The following is a 17534-nucleotide window of genomic DNA, read 5'->3' on the forward strand; positions in this document are numbered from 1 at the left end:
TCAGCCCTGACTTTTTCTAGGATCCCATAATATCAGGTCCAGTTCAAATCCCTGGCTCCTCTGTTCCCAATAATCCACCCAGGGCCTGGATTCTGTGAAGCCCTGGATGTTCTGTGTTGTAATGGACCATGGAAGCAAAGTCCAGGAGAAGGAAGCAGTCATCCTTCCCACAGATATTCAAGGATGACAGCATGATACTGGTGTCATAGACACTCCCCACCACTTCCTTCCAGCACACATACTATTAACTGGAGGAGAGTGGAAAAAAAAAAGATTTTATTTTTAAACTTTCTCTTCTTATATGAATCTAATTCCATATGCTCTCCAGGGGCAGGATGAAATTCAGGGCAGCACCACCTTTAGAAAGTTGACAGCACTACATGTGAAACTCCCAGGTAATTCAGAGTTGAGGAAAGAATGTTGGCTCAGGCAGTAGGTCATGGGGACCTCCTCCAGGCTCTGGCACTGACTTGCTGTGCAGCCCTAGACAAGGCACTTAACTTCTCTGCGTTTATTTCTGCCTCTGAAGTTGGAAGTGACTAGACTAGCTGATTCCTTCTGGCTCTTGCATTCAGCTATCTTTCTGTTACTGATTTCTAGTTTAATTCCTTTGTGGGATTGACGGCAGACACTGTATGATTTCTATTCTTTTAAATGTGTTAAGGTGTGCTTTATGGCCCAGACCATCATCTATCCTGGTGAATGTTCCATGTGATGGCTCTTGCATTTGATGATTCTAAATGTTGCTAATCACACCAGGTATGACGGTATTGCCTAGAATTTGATACTGATTCAGCATTATTGTTTTAAAATAGTGTGTTAAATGGAGAAAAAAAGACTAAAGAATGTCAGGGAATGGGACCTAACAGCTCTCTCCTGCACTGAAGTCCCTGAAACCATGGCTCACAACTCAATAATCTCCCTGCTTCCAATATTTGCTCAGAATCCTCCAGAGCACTTAGCTTTCCCCCAGGGTCCTCTGCAGGCCTCCACCCCTGCTGGGCTCACATTTCATGCATCCTGCACACAGGGAAATGCAGTTGCTGCCTGTGTGTGCGGTTTTCTCTGATAGAGTCCAGCAGGGAGGAAAGCCAGCAGGCCCTGTGTGCCAGACTCCAGCCAGACCCTCTGAGCTTCACCTGCAGTGATTCTGGTTCACGTTTCAGAATTCTGGAGCCAAACTGGATTCAGTCTGAGCCACCAGTAACTTGGGGGTGACTGGAGGGTCAGCATCAACTGCTGGGGGGAAAAGACAAATCAAGTATCCCCTCTACTGAACATAAGATTTAAAGAAATGGAACAAAACGTTTTAGAGTCTTTCTCTGCCTGGACTAGCAGTTTATAAACACCTCGCTAAGGAATACTGGACGTGGAATTGGAAGAACCAGACCCCCATCTCTGCTTCTGTGCTCCCCTACATCCCTCTGTCTCTGGGATAAGCAGCTTCGGGGTTCACCAAAGAAAAATCTAGAAATACTTGTTTATTGACCATTCTAATCAGACATAGGCCAAATAGAGAAAGACTTTAAAAATGAATCTTTTTTTCCTATTTATGCTTTTTATTCCAGCCTATACGGATAATCAATAATCAGGTTTTACCACTAGTCAAAGACACAATATTGCATTTACTGATAGCTAATGTCTAATGCAGATTTCTCCAAAGCACTTAGATTGAGAATCTAGAGCTGCAAAAAACAATGAATACTATTTAAACTAAATTGAGTTGACACATTTCAAATGGCAATACCATGGCTTATATAGGTCAGATTTCAGCCACAACCTAGGCCTAAAATAAGTTATTTGGGAATTACGTGAGACCCTTGGTGAACACCAGCCCTAAAATTTAGCAATGTGATGTTTTCATAGCAGAGTGGAATCTGCTATTTACTCTACCTCAGTGTCAGTCCTGGCTAAATATGTAAAATGTCCTAAGAACACTTTGGTTCCACTTAGAATGTTACTTTTCCCTGGGTCCTTATATTTCTTTATATTTTAGATGTTATCATTCTATGAGCCAAACTATGTATACATATTCTTAGGTTCTTACACTTTAAAAAGTGACACTTTAAAAACTGGCAATGAATATATTTTATCCCAAATTTCTTCTTTTCTGATCTAATTGCCTCCCCTCTCTAAAAAACCAAACCAAAACCAAAAAACCCTCCTCTCTTCCCGTCAATGGCATCACTGCAGTTACATATTTGTTTACTGTCTGTCTCCTTCACTTGCCTGTAAGCTCCATGAGGGCAGGAGCTGCATCTTGTTCTAACGTGTCCACTGCTCTGGAAGAATTGTTAAATGAATCAATTACTTTCTGTTAAACTTATCTCTATTGCTCATTCCTTCTCAACCCCAAGAAAGTTGGGAAATAGGAGATACAAGGTAAAATTGAATTGTTCTTATTAAACCATATCGATCGTTCTCAAGGCTTAGTGCACCAAAGAATCATCCGAGGTCCTCTTTAGAATACAGATTCCTGCCTGCCTTCCCCCGTCCCCCAATTCTGAGTCAGTAGGCCTGCGTGTGGCCCCGAGAATCTGCATTTTAAGCAAACACCCTGACTCCTTCTGATACATGCAGTCTGGGCACCACACTTTGGGAAATGCAGACCCGTACCCATAGGGGAATCAGAGGGTCAGGGAAGGAGAAGGCTGGAAGGGATCATGGCAGTGCATTTAGTCCAATCTCCTCGGCCTTCAGATGACAAAACTGAGGCCTACAGCGGGGCAGAACTTGCCTGAAATCATCTAGTGAGTTGGTGGCAATTTGAGAGGGTCTTCTGAGTAGCTTCATGAAAGCACCCTCTTTGCAGAATCTTCATGATGTTTACTTTGTAGGTTTAACATGTGTCAACCATTTCTTAGGCTATCTTGTTAACATATTTAAATGCCACTTGCTGGTGCCTGGTTTTATCTGGGCAGTATCTCTTGTATTTGGAGTCTGATACTATACTAAGTGACACCCATTACCAGAAAACATCCTAGTTTGCTGGAAAATACTTGAAATGACCAACTAATGAGGATGTGAAGTGCATTTTCTCATTAGTAATTATGCAGGCTCTGAAGACAAGCCCAGTATCTATATATACTTGTAATGCTAAATTAAAAGCAACTGTGGGGTACAGAATAGCAACATTTCGAGGAGAAACAAATCAAATGTGACATGTTTTGACTGCACTGATATACAATGATCTGAGCTCACTTTTGAAGGAGAGAAGTTTGGCCCAAAGGAGAAGAAAAGTTCCCAGAGCCAGGAACGCTTCACAGAGCGAAGAGCTCTCTTTCTGGCCTTGAAAACCCCCTTCCCTCTGTGACTTGGAACAACTCCTCCACCTCCCTTTCCCGCAAACGAGGAAAACGCTCACTTACTACCTTAAAGCCACATAGGCAGGTACAAGATTAGAACATACCTGCCCGGCAAACATTTTCTCATTTCTCTGATTCACTGGGGGAAGGTAGCATCTTTAATAAATTGTTTTGGTCAAGCCAACTGTCTGACTCAAAACTGACAGGGCATATTCTTATTTAAAATGTAAAATTATGTATACCACTATGACATAGATTAGGCAGGAATAAATGAAGAAGAGACTTTCATTTTTCACTTTATTCACTTCTAAATGGTCTGCCTTTTATAAATTACTCTTATTGTAATTTTTAAAATCTAATAAAGCTTCTATTAAAAAAAAAACAACTAGTCCATTGCCATTAAACAGAAGTGGCAGTATGGTGAAAGAGAACCATATTACTTTGAGTGATGAGATTTGGGTCTAACCCTAGCTCTGCCACTGACCTTAGGCAAGCCACTTAGCCTTTTTAAGCCTTTATTTACTCTTCTGAAATATGGGTTTTGGATTAGATGACCTCAAGATCACCTCCAGTTCTATGAATTAATAAATAAAAAACTTTAAGGAGAAGGTAATATGAAAATTGAATTTCAATGAATGACACTAAAAAAATGACTGAAACCATAAATTGTACCACCTAAACTGGGTTTAAGTGAAATTATGTAAGAACGTATGTGATGGTGCCTGGCTCAAAGTAGGCATTCAATAAATTCATTTTGCTTCATTCATTTTATGCTAATTTTTTTTTTAAAGAGAATGAAGCAAATTCAATCTTGTGAAGTAACAAGTTGTTTAACAACACATATTCTTATATGTATATGTATATATATTCACTTGCATTTAGGGACAGTAAGGTAAACCCTAGAATCATAAAATCCTAGCGTTGGAAGGAAATTAATATCAGCCAAAATAACCTCTCTCCTTGTGAGGAACCCCGTTATGTGTTGTCCTTAGTTTCTTCTTGTGTTGATGAACTCACACTTCCACAGCAGCTCTTATAGCCAGGAGAGCTCTTCCTTGTCCTCAGAGTGAGCTGGAAGGGCCCCCTCCTTCACTCTCTAGTTCTGCCCTTGGGAGCAACAGTCCTCTTGGCGACAGGGCCAAAGTGTGACCTAATCCTGCTAAATCTTCTCCCTTTCTGTCTACGTATTTCCATCTCCTCCAACCATCCCTTTCGAGTTTCCAGAAACAGTGTATCCACATACATACACTGGATCCTCTTAAATCCACATACATACACTGGATCCTCTTAAATCCCAGCTTGGAACTGAACTCCATCCTTGAAGTGTGCACTGACAGGACACAGTCCGTGGGACACCATCAACTTGGTTCTAGCCCCATGCTTCTACTACTGAGGCCTAAGCTAATTTAGCATCCCTCCCTTCCACTGCACACTTTGTTGGTTCTTACTGAATGTGTATGGAATAAACTCCTGAGATCTTCTTAACATGAACCACTGACAGGCCAAGGCTCTCCCATTTTAAAAAATTCTAAATGCTGAGCTTCACACTTATTTTTGTGACCTTCCTTCACGATGGTTTCAGCCCATCCTGTTCCAGCTTGTCGAAATCACTCTGAATGTTGACACTGACATCTATCATATTAGCGATCCCTCCCAGCTTTCTGTCATCTGCAAATGTGATCAGCATGCCTTCTCTGCCTTCATCCAAGTTTTTGATGAAAACTCACTGTATTTTATTAAAAAAAGACTTTTAATTTAATTGATTTGGGTCCAATTTTTGATAATTTTGTAAAGCTATCTAAAAGCAGGAGAATCCAAGCTATGAGGTTCAATCCAATTCCAAAACAATGCAATTAAAATAAATATGCTTTACAAAATTGAGCCAGGCCCCAAAGGTAGTATCAGTGTGACCCAGACTCTGGCATGGTCAATCTGTTATTTTGGGCAAAGCTAACAATTAAATTGGATAAATGTTTGTTGATGAGGATGATGACTCTAGTCTAACACCCTGAATGGTGCAGAAGCAAGCAAACAGAGTGGGTTGATTTTTCAGTGTGAGGCAGTTCCCAGCTGGGACAACTCAAAGTACGGGGTAGGGTTTGCCTCTGAATAACTAATTAGGCCATGTAGACCAATAATTGGATAATTTGGGCCCCCCCAACCCACCAAATCACTTTGTGGATTAAACCTCTGGACTGGCCATCAATAGTGATTTCAAATGCCCCAGAACAATGTCAGATTGTGTGCTGTAGCCTCAGTGAAGGCAGTGCCAAGAAGCTTCATTAATTCAGATGAATTGCATAAGGGAAGGCCAGAGTTGGCTCATGGAAAAGTTTTTATTCCCAAATGCTTTTCTATCACCCACTCTCACTGAAACCAGAGATGCAAGGAATTATGGTTTTAAGAGCACAGACTTTGGGGGCCAAATTGGACCCACTTGGCTTCTAATTCTATCTCTGATACATATTACTATGTGACCTTGGGCAAGTCAGTCCTTCAGCCTTTCTCAGTTTTAATCTCATCTATGAGAGATCATAACACTTACCTTAGTGGTTTTGCTACATAGCACCTGACATGTGTAGTGTTTATACTCATTAGAACGTTCAACAAAGGATAGAATAAGAAGTTTTGGTCAAGGAGATAACATACAGGGCACTGTGCTAAAGCTTTGACAAGTATCGTCTTATTTAAACTTCCCAGAAACAACCCTGGGAAGTAGATATTATTACTATTACTCCATAACACAGATGAGGAAACTGACACATTAAAAGATTTAATCAGTTGCTCAAGATCACCCAGCTAGTACATGATGGTGTTGGGATTTTAATCAAGGCCTGCATGGTTCCAAAACCTAAGCCCTTAATCACTGCATTATTCTGTTAGACTATTATTTGAGACTTGACTTCGGTCAAGAGATGCTACTTGTAATCAGAGTAAGAGTCCTCAACCTTTGATGCTAAGGGTCTACCATGCTTCTCATATGAAGTCTTGTGCTCAAGTGTGGAGAGGAGGCTTCACAACCTAAAATGAGGGAGGGGATGAGGGAAGGAAGATCACAGCAGATACACAAATCACCCCTTCACTTTTGTCAACATTGCAGCCTAAAAGGAGGACATATGGCAGACACTCTCACACTCTTGGCCAGCCCTTCAACCAGAAGTTTGAAATACTGATTGGACCTGGAGAGGGCAATCTGGTAGCTGCTGCCAAGCCAAATCAACCAACTGGGGATCCCTGGACTGGCATCTCTCTTATCTGTGTGTAAACTGTGTTTCTAAGTTTTCTTGTCTTACGGTGGGATTAACCATTCGTACAGTTCATGTTTCTTTCAATGGTTAGATGAGACAAAGTACCACAATGCCTAGCATGTAGAAATTGCTCAATGATTGAGATCTTTTTCCTTTCTTTTCTTCTTTGGTGAGACCCTGTCTTACTAGAAGTCTGCTTTTCTAAGTCTCTTTTAAAACTGCCTTCCAGTAATGTTTATACCTTTGCTCAGAAAATTCTTTCTCATCATTCTTCTTTGTGTTATCCAAATTTCTGGGAATTTGCAGGGCTCAAACTGATGATATTTTACTGTATCCCATATGAAATAAAAGTGTTAATATATTTTGGTTGGCTTAAATAACAACACTGGTAATCATTTACAGTTTTCAAATGTTTTCTCAACCGTCATTCCTGTGTGACTGATGTTCAAAACACCCCTCTGAGGTTAACTATTGTAATCATCTCCACTGTAAGGATGAGAAAACCAACAGCAGGAGCCAGGTGACCCAGGCAGGAAGCAGCAGAGGTAGCATTCCATCCCAGTCCTCCTGACACCTCCTGATGTCAAGGCCAGAGTTTGCTCCTCTCCATCAATGGTTTAATCCCTCAGTATTAGCAGTAGGTCAGTCAATGCCGGTGCAATTGGGTAAACTGTTTAAGGATAACTTGAAGCTTACCCAGATGGTTTGGTCACAATATGGAAAAAAAAAAGTAGTCACTTTGTCTAAAGCATGAAAGAAATGTACAAATTGTAATTCACCTGTGCAGATTTTCATTGGCACAACCATCAGGAATCCTGCAACAATGGGTATGACAGGTGCAGCACGGTCAGGGTCATTTGTTAAGGCATTTAGAGATTCAATAAGGCAAAAATTATTTGGTGCAATGGATGCACTGGAATTGCTAAGTGAAGTGAAAAGTAGAGAAAAGGTATGAAAACGGTTGAGCACAGTGCCAGGCACGAAGCCATTCAATCCACTCTTATTACTATTATCATGAACAGAGACCCTGATCATTCATTCAAGAGCAAGACATCATAAAACTTACTCTGGAATAATCCAGATCTCTGGGCGTTGAGTCTGTTAAAGCTCGGACGAGGGCATTCATCATACAGATTGGAGGAGAAGGTGGAGAGGGCTGAGAGGCTTCCTGCTGTAATGGGCTCTTTGGTTTGGAAGGCAGCCGACCTCTCCTCCCTTTCAGACTATCTGTACGGACGACTGATACCGAGAGAAACAAAGAAAAAATGTCTTCAAAGATATCCATGAACAGCCATAAATCACAAAAAGGAATCAAAACACTTTACAGTTGAGCAAATCATTAATGAGACCAACCATTTAAAAGTGGCAATAAGTTTGGAGTAATATCCACACAATGATTTAATGAGAGTTGAAACAAGCAGCATAAAAGCCACCCCGTACTTACATTTGGTAATGAATTAGCCCTAAAAGTCTCCTTCTCAAATAGAACAAAGATGTATGTACACAAGCTCTCTATTGATTTTGAGAAATTAGAATAAGTAGACCTCAGCTATTTTTGAATGTAAATATACACCATAAAAATAAAATGTTGAAAAGAAAGGGAAACTAGGAAACTTCACCATTCTAATGTAAATATTAACTTTTTCAGTGATATCTGAGAATATTTATAAGCAAGCTGGACAAAAAGCATTATATCCATACCTTCTTTAACCATTCCGACACCGAGACACTTCTGAAATCGACAGTACTGACATCGGTTTCGACGTCTCTTGTCTACAGGGCAGTTTTTATTTGCCAGGCAAACATATTTTGCATTTTTCTGCACTGTTCTCTGAGGAAATACAATACAGAGATAGTCAACTAATAGTTTCTGGAAAGAGGTAGGACCTGACAAGATGTATTTTAATTACAATGTGAAAAGCGACAGTGCAATTCGTATAATTAGATAAATTTAATTTCCTAACACGCTAGCCTGCAGGAAAAACAATTTTATTAGTGTTAGCTGCTGACAATGAAAATCATCTCGGATTGTTCTGAAGCAAGTCTCAGGAGACACCCAAGTCTGAATGATAAAATCATATCTGAAATTACCAGGTCAACATATCATACCTTGGAGGATTAGATTATCTTCACTTTTAATATCCCTTTGGGAACAATTTTCTACTTGTTCCACTCCCCTGATTATTGCTGACCTTATTAAAATAAATCAAAATTATCTGGGATGTACTTTGCTGGATATCACTATTGTAAGTCAAATATCACAGAAACTGGCTTTGTTCCCCAATAGAGATGAAATCATAAAAAGCAAAAACGAGGACTTGTCTAGTTATAACATATAGGAAATAATGTTTTAATGCAAAAAAAAAATCACTTAATCAGCTTGTGTAGTGTATTTTATTTTTAAAAGAATGGTAAACTGTCCATTTCTCATTTTTGAAAGCAAAATCGTAAAACGGGATACTAAAAACCGCTATCACATCCAAGAAAGAAAAAAAAAAACACCAACCAAACAAAAAGAATGAGATAAAAGAAGGAATATGAGAGCCATATATTTTCAATGAAAATTCCCATTAATTGGTTATTTCATAAATGAATATTGACACAGACATCAAAATAGCCATACTGTAAAAGATGTATCATAAAACTTGGGCCTGGGTATAAAATAATGTTGTATTCTTCAGAATCACACATAATTTTAAAATGAAACATGAAGAAATAATAAAGGATATTTTATGCTCCAAATATAAGAGAATGCTTGATTTTTTAAAAAAATTAAAAACATTTGTGCAAATGGATGTGTATTTACCACTCATTCAGAAATTACCTGAATATAGTCAACTCCAAATAGAGCAGAAAGTTGGAATTTATTTGGTAAGCCTGGGCTGCATAAAAAAAAAGAAATCCAGGTAATTTGGGATTGGTGATCTATTTTGTGTCTAAAATTCTAAATAGATTTACTTTCTTTTTTAATTTTCAGCAATTCTCAACCCCCTTGTATCAGTTTTCACTCTATCACCTTTTAATTTCATTTTAAGAGATCATTTCTAAACTGCTTATATAAAATTTAAAGCCATATACATTTTCCCTGCTTTAGCAGGTGATTTTAATTTAAAATGCAAAATTTCCAAAACACAAACATACTTCTGAGGTTGCCACCATTTAAATTCGCAGCAGTTTGTAAGGGTAGGAAACTTGTGTTTCCTAAATGAAGCTCTCTTTCATTGAACATGAAGTAATTTAAAAAACTCTATTTCTTGCCATCGTCCTCAAGGATATCCCAGTTTCAGTGCTGGTGGCATTTTGCTTCAGGTATACGTTTCCCCAATAACCTCAAACCTTCCCCACATTTGTGTATGCCTGCACAATAGTTTAAGGACAGGGAGAGATCGTTATGGTTTAATCACTGAATTCCCATCATTAACTGCACTTCATGTCACATTTTTAAAGAATTCAATTTAATGGTAGAAGGCCACTGGGTAAAACCTGCTCCTGTTCCCTTAATTAACAGATCTGTGGGGTGGTTCTCCCTTAGCCTACCCCTACCCTTTCAAGTATAGATTTGTTTTCAAGATATTGCTACAGAAAAAGGATGCTGTTGGGGAACACTTAATTGACATTTCTAGACGAGGAATGTATCACCACTCCTGTATTTTGGTCAATTCAGGGGTGATTATATTTGTGGATTACTTGTACTTCTCTTGTTTTTCTTTCTTTTCCCCCTTTCAGCTGCCCATTTCACTGCCTTTCAGCATTTCCGCTGAAATGCTGTAAAAAGCAAATCTGCTAAAGGAATGCAGTTACTTGAAAGTAAAGCTTGTGTAGTTAAGACAGAAAAAAACGGCTAAACCGACGGTTCTACATTTAAAACATCATAATCCTGCATACCTCCTGTATGGCATTTAACATACTGCAAAATCTTTCCACAAGCATTTTCTCATTTATCTGCAGAAGTTAATCACATGATTCCTATCTCCAGATCAAAAATAACTGTTGCTTGTTGGTATGTATACCAATGCACACATGTGCATTTTTAAATAAATGTCTGTATTTTCATTTATCATGAACTATTCTTTTATGGCCCTTTAAAGCTTATAAAGTGCTTTCATAAATGTTTTCTCTCATTTAATACTCACAGTCTTTCTCTGAAATTTATTCACCTGATAGGGAAACTGAGGCCTGGAAGGAAGTGTCATGCCCAACATCATAAAATTGGTAGGTGACAGATCAAGGACTCCTATTTGAGTGTTCTGACTCCAATTCCAGCATGCTCCCAGATACATCCTATTGGCCTCCCAAATCCTCATTATCCAATCAGCATCCAGCTTCTCCTCTCCCTCCACCCTGCCCAACACTGAAGGCTAGGAAGTGATTATTGAGCATTCGGGGGTTTGCAAATGCCTGACATAATAGCCAGGGGAGTGAGGAGTGGGGAGGGTGGCACAGAATTAAGTGTCTGAAGAAGTCTGGGAGTCAGTAGCAAAAGTAGAGCTGCAAGAGAACAAGGCCTGTTCCCCCTGAGTGGTGAGAAGAGCACTGAACTCAAGAGTCAGGAGAAACCAGCTGGAACTGTCCCCATGTGCAACTAAATCACCTCTCTAGACTTCAGTATCCTCCTGGGCAAAATAAGGGGGAGGCTGAAGACCCTCCCACTATAAAATTCTCCTTTGGGTCTCTGAGATAACGAAGAGTGTCCCCACTCTGTGTGGTACACTCAGAAGTGGAGTGGAATGATGAGACCCCAGCTACTATCTTCTACAGAGCAAGCTGCCCCAAACTGCATCCACCAGCTGCCCCTGTCTATTCTGCAGCTGCAGAGCTGTGAAGAGGGCAGGCACGTTGAGGTCATGCAAACATGAGTTCGCATCCTGCCTCCATCTCACTCTCTGAGTGTGTGTCCAGGGGCAGTTAACCTCCCTGAGCCTCCATTTCCTCATCTATGAAACAAGGATAATTAAACATTCAAGACGCAGTTAGTAAAAATAGCTAGTGGGTGACCAAAATTCAATGTCAGTTCTGTTTGAGTCTAGAGTCCTAGCTCTTACTAGGAGGATTAAATGAGATACAAATACCCAGGGCCTGGCACACAGACTCTATTCCCTCAGATATCCTGGATGGACAGAATAGGAACACAGTGAGGTGTTTGCATTTTGAGGTCACAGATCCCTTTGCGAATCTGCTGAAAGCTCTCTCCATAAAAATGAGCAGGAAGTAACGCCAAGTCAGGAAGTTCACAGCCCCCCTCAATCCCGTCTGGGCCTCCCGTAATGGACGTCAAGTTAAAAAGCCCTGAGAAAGTGGGTGTGAGGGTGCTAGGAAAGGCTACTGAAATGCACAGTATAACCATTACACCTCTCAAACCGGGAAGGGCCCGCTTAGACGCTCACTCGAGCGGGTGTCTGAGGAAGCTGGCTGCGGAGGGGAGAGGGAGCCGGAGGAGGCGAGCGCTCACCTTGAAGAAGCCTTTGCAGCCCTCGCAGGTGCGCACACCGTAGTGCTGGCAGGCGGCGTTGTCCCCGCACACGGCGCACGTGCCCTCACCCGACGCCGAGCTCCTGTTGGGCGGTGACGGCAGGCTGGGGCTCTCGCCCAGCAGGTTGGATGCGGTGGGGGAGGCCGTGAGGCCGAGCGGCGGGAAGGCCAGCGCGGCCGCCCTCTTGGCCAGCGGCAGCCCATACGGGTGGCCCTCGAGCGCGGCTGCCTGGCTGCCCGCGGCGGCGGCGGCGGCGGCGGCGGCTCCCAGCGGCAGGCTCAGCGCGGCGGCGGCCGTCGGGTCGTAGCCGAGGTGGTGGCCGCCTGCGGGGCTGGGCGCGGGCGGGTGCGGCGGCGAGGGCTTGAAGGGGAAGAGCGGGAAGCGCGCGCCTGCCACCGTGGGCACCGCCTTCATCGGCTGGTCGAGCAACGGGCCGGGGGCGATGCAGCCCTGTGCGGAGGACAGCGTGTCGTCCCACATCGCCCCCGCCTGCTGGGGGAAGCCCGGCGTGGTGGGGGTGGACGGCGGGGACTGCTTAAAGTACATGGAGGTGCTGGGCAGCACCTCGTCCTCCGGGCCGGAGGGGGGCGGAATGGATGGCTGCTGCTGGTGATGGTGGTGGTGGTGGTGGTCATGGTGGTGATGGTGGTAGCCGTGCGCGCGGCCCTCCTCCATCTTGATCAAAGGCCGGGTCCCCGACGGCTGCATTTGGTACAGGCAGGAGGGCTTGAGTTCGTAGTTGCTCGAGTAGCCCTCCATGAAGGTACTGAAGCTGGGCAGGGACGTGGTAGCCGTGGCCGTGATCTCGGTGCTGCCGAGGTCCATGGTCAGCTTGGAGTAGTCAGGATTCATGATCTCCGTGGTGTATTCCGAGCCATATGTCTGTGCTGCATAACTGGAACCGGGCGGTGAAGGGCTATACTGGGCTTGCACGCAGGGCATATCTGCAAGGGAGAGGAAAAAGGTCTCTCAGAAGCAAGTCGGCACTCTTCCTAGCTAATAGGTAGCAATGGACTTGTCGCTCTCTAATATGGGAAATAGAGAGGAAGTGACATTCTTTCCACCTTCTAGTAGCAGAGACTTAGAGTCCTTCCTTCCTTCCTTCCTTCCTTCCTTCCTTCCTTCCTTCCTTCCTTCCTTCCTTCCTTCCTTCCTTCCTTCCTCTCCCTCCCTCCCTCCCTTCCTTCTTTCCTTCCTTCCTCCCTTCCTTCCTTCCTTCTTCCCCTGGGAAGAAAGTTGAATCCCTGACAAACTGCCAAAGGGGCCGCAGGTTGCCAAAACCCAGCCTCCTGAGGACTTCTGTGTCCACCTTCCCTCCCTTGCCCTGTCCTCCACTGTATCTGTGAATTTTGATGTCTTCCCTCATAAGCCCAGTCGTGTTTTTAAAAGTGGTTTTGAGCCCTAGAGATTAAATGAAGTGACCTCAGCCACAAATTGGGAGGACAAGAAGAAATCCAGTGAAGGCCGTGTTGGTTTCTTTTGGGTGAAAGAGACCACTGGTCCCCCAAGTCACACGCTTTGATTTGTAAACCTATGAGTTAGTAAAAGAAAAAAAAAAAAAAGGTGTCCTACATGGGACTTACTGGCCCAGTGATATTCTAACATTTTATGAGTGCCAACTGAGGCTACCCACACACATTGTGGTTGCTTTCTCCCACCCTCTCCCTACTCCTCCAAGCAGGGCTAGCAGCCTGCTCAAACTGGACCCCTGTTGATGATTTCAGCCAGCTAGGTGGTGAGGTAGGAACGTAGGTCCAGGAAATGGACTCGGGGGAGTTTGTACCATCTGCAAAGAAAAAGATCAGCAGCTGCAACAAAACACCCACCAAACCTGCTCTCTGCCATATATGCTATATATGTGTGTGTGTGTGTGTGTGTGTGTGTATTTCTCCCCCATTCTAAGAAATAAAATATATCAGTGGCTGCTTTATAACAATAGTTTACAGTCATCATAATAGGTTAGTTATCTACATATTTTCTTATGACAGAAGAATTAGCACCCCTAGAAAAGAAAGCATTTTCTTAATAGGTTTAGTTTCTTTCAGCCCCCAAAGCAATGATATCTAGAGTGCTTACTATTGTTCAGAGAGGTTGAACTGGATGAGAAAGCCCTGAGAAATATTGGATCTAGTGGATAATTTATCTAATTATTTCCCTTTCTTTATGGCTAAATATAAATAGTAAACTGGGCAGTTTCTGGTGGTTGGTTTTTCTGAGCCAAAGGAAAACCACGTGCTTAACGTGTCTTTGGAGTCTATGGGGTAAAAGTTGTGACTAACAGAAAAGTGAATACTTCACATTTCCTTTGACATCTTTTTCTTACCCACATTTCCAAATCTGATTGAGTCATACATGTATGGGATGAAATCTTGACTTGTAAAAAGGTGTTGAGGGCCTGGTGGAAGAAGCAGTGATGAGGAGAGGCCAGTTCAAGCCTTTATTTCCCGAGTGCCCTACAAACACTCATTAGTTTGAAGTTAAAAGAGCACTTATCCTGCTGTCCAGTTGTTGGGGTGAAATGAAAGGCTAGTCATTTAAAAGAAAGAACACTGCCTGATGTTTCATTTGTTCTCCTCCCTTGGATTTCTCCATGAGTCTTTTCTATCATTCTTCTTTGCCAATCCCTACCTATTGCTCTTCTTTGTGTCTTTCTGAGGTTTCCAGATAGAAGATGAGCTTGCTGGGACTGAGTTCTATTTATCTGCATCTCTTTGGCCAGGCACCTGGTATCCCTTTACCAAATGCATAAAGAGGTATTACAAGCCAAACCTGCAATCCTTTCTTTTGCCCAAATCAAATTTACTCCTTGGTTTTCAGCTCAAATGCTTTCTCTCTTTCCCTTTGAGCTTCAATAATCCAAATGTCTGCACCCAAATGATTTGCGTTTTATACAAACAAAAATGCTTTGCATTGTTCGAAATGATCCCATAACTTAAATGCATTAGCATTAAAAGTAGAGCAAATATGAAGACATTAAAATGTATAAAAGATCGAAATCTGTTGGTGTATTTGCATTTTTCTCAGGAAAAATATCTTTGAGCAATACGATTAATTTAATCTGGCTGCTCCACTAGGTAGCAACAGGGTGTGGTATCCAGAGCAGATTCGTGCAAGGAAGCCACCTGTGCCGTGAAATTCGCGGCCAGCAGTCACTCGCTGTCCTGGCGCTGGGCAAGTCGACCAGCCTGCTTGCTGGGTATGTGGCTCCCCCACCCACATATCCCAGCCCGGGAGGAATAAGGGGTCGTGCCTTCAGACCTACCTGGAGGATATCTTGCGCGCTGAATGGTGGGGCTGGGGGTCTCTCCAGCGGAGGCTGAGAGTGGAGGAGGCGGGGACGTCCGGCGGGGCGAAGCGGCGGAGGTGCTGCCCGGCTCCGCTGAGGGTCCAGTCTCAGGGCTGGGGCTTGCCGGGCTGCGCTCTTCCGCAGTGGGCTCTGCGGGCACCAGGAGAGAGGACAAAGGTCACAGTGAGACCACGCTGGGTCACCGCGGCCTGGACTGGGCGTACGGCGGTGAGGGTTGAATAGATCTCTAGAAATGCATTAATTACAAAAGAATTAGAAGGGTAAGAAAGCGGTGCTTAAGGTGACCGGAGTCCCCGGGCAGCAAGCATCACAGCGCCTTGGGGGAGCCGAGGAAAGGCTGTCCGCACTCACCGCGGTTTTGTGGTTCCCGAACCGAGGCTAAAAAAACGCGCAGCCAGTCGTCGCCCAGAAATTAATCTATCTGCCCCCACAATTGGTTCCAAGCTAACGATGTCATGAAAACCGAAGAATGGAGAACACTTGAGGAAGGAGTTCCGCCCGAATCGGAGTCTGTGAGTGTGCACGAGCGGAAAATATTTTTCAACTTCACCCGCCCCCACCCCTCAAATACAAATTTTACACGTTGCATAGGAAAGGCACAGGGTCCGGAACGAATGCATGAATGCCCCGAGGAATTAAGAAAGTCTGCGCTTTTCATTCTAAATGCTAATGGAGCTTCGCCTCTATTAGCCGCGAGTTTCGGGGGCCAGGGGTCAAGCAAACAAAAGGACACAGTGGAAATAGGCCGGCGCTGGAAACGAGGCACAAGGCGGTTGGCGTTTGCGGCTGGTGGTGAGAGGGGAGGGAGGCCCCCTGCGCCCAGCGGGCGGTATCCCAGAGGGTGGGCGACTTCGAGGCTCGGGGCCATCCGGCGACCCGGAGGGGGGCACATTCCGGAGGGCGCCGAGAGCGGCTCTGGGGCGAGCGTCTCTGCGCAAAGCCTTAGCGAAACTTTGTAGCTAGAAGCGCATTTCGGCGGGCCTCGGGTAAGGATCCCACGGCCCCAAACTCCGGCCTATAGCGCCCCCTTTGCCCGGACCCACTCGCAGCTTAAGGGATGGGAACGGGGACTCGAAAAAAAAACCCCAAACTACCAAAATTCCAAAAACCTCGGGGGTGCGCGGGCCGCGGGTGTCGGATAAGTTTCGTCTCCCGCCGCCCCTGCTCCCCGGGCTTGCCTGAAAGGAAAGAGGGTATCGGAGCCCCCAGATCCGGGGAGCCCTCGACGGCCAGGAAATGGGGGATTCCCTTGCCATCCCCAACCCCAGCCCCAGCTGATACTACAGAAAGCCTGCGCTCGCCCTAGCGCAGGCAAGGGCGGATCTTCCCACGGCTGTAGCTTGCGCTTCCCGTCACTCCCGCATCTTCAGTGGGAGTCTCTGGCAACCTCCCACCACCACCTCCAGGTGCCCGCATTCCCGCCCTTCTCCGCGGCCTTTCAAGCGGAGTCTTTCTCCAAGGATAGGCCTCTGACTGGGGTGGTCGAGGGTAGCGTCTCCCCAAGGAAGGGGCTCCCCTCGAGCGCCCGGCGTTCGCGGGGAAGAGCCACACCGCACTTCCTACAGCCGAGCCGAGCGCCCCTCGGCTCTCTCCGACCCCCCTTACCCCCCCGCCCCGAAACGACCGGTTACCTAGGCGAAGCCTCAGCGCCTGGAAACACGTTGCTCCGCTCCCGCTCGCGGCCGCCGCGGCCGGGAGCACGGAGCCTCGGGGTTGTAAATTAGGAAGAAATAACTACCTCTGTCAAAGCCCCTTTCTTTCTCGTGGGCCGACGAAAGGAACACCCCCGTGTTCCCCTCCCCGTGGTGAAGTGTGTGAAGGAAACCGTGAAACGCACCATTGTGACCGGGGCTCCTCCACGGAGTTTCCAACCCTGGGGAGCGGGGGCGGAGGTTGGGCGGGGGCAGGAGGAGTGGAGAAGAGACCGACAGAAAGGGAAAGACAGAGATTCTCAGAAAGACAGAGGGAGAAGAGACAAACCGCGGGGGAGAATTTCTGCGAGCGCACGGTCCCAGGGAAGCGGGGGTGGGGGTGGGGGGGGTGGGGGGGTGGGGGGGTTCGGGAGGAGGGAGCGGGTGTGGAGGCTGCTGTGGCCTAAGGGGTCTTTGATATTCACATTACGAGCGTCTTGCTCGGATAAGAGAACTCGAATAAACTCAAACTTCATTCATTGTGCTCAGCAGCCGCGTTAGGCAGCTGTTCCT

General features: G+C 44.9%; 1 protein-coding gene across 1 annotated transcript in view; it reads right to left on the bottom strand.

Moving 5' to 3' along the window:
- Positions 1-15457, bottom strand: part of NR4A3 (nuclear receptor subfamily 4 group A member 3) — a 33573-nt gene extending 18116 nt beyond the window's left edge. Inside the window, exons 1-4 of the mRNA XM_061201100.1 lie at positions 15286-15457; positions 12003-12967; positions 8255-8384; positions 7620-7792 (exon numbers count right to left, since the gene is read on the bottom strand). Of these exons, the coding sequence (XP_061057083.1) occupies positions 7620-7792; positions 8255-8384; positions 12003-12965 (1266 nt within the window). The 5' untranslated portion in view covers positions 12966-12967; positions 15286-15457. The remainder of the gene's footprint in view (positions 1-7619; positions 7793-8254; positions 8385-12002; positions 12968-15285) is intronic.
- Positions 15458-17534: the final 2077 nt, after the last annotated feature.

This window comes from Eubalaena glacialis, chromosome 9, assembly GCF_028564815.1.
Source record: "Eubalaena glacialis isolate mEubGla1 chromosome 9, mEubGla1.1.hap2.+ XY, whole genome shotgun sequence".
In the NCBI taxonomy this organism is placed as follows: Eukaryota; Metazoa; Chordata; class Mammalia; order Artiodactyla; family Balaenidae; genus Eubalaena; species Eubalaena glacialis.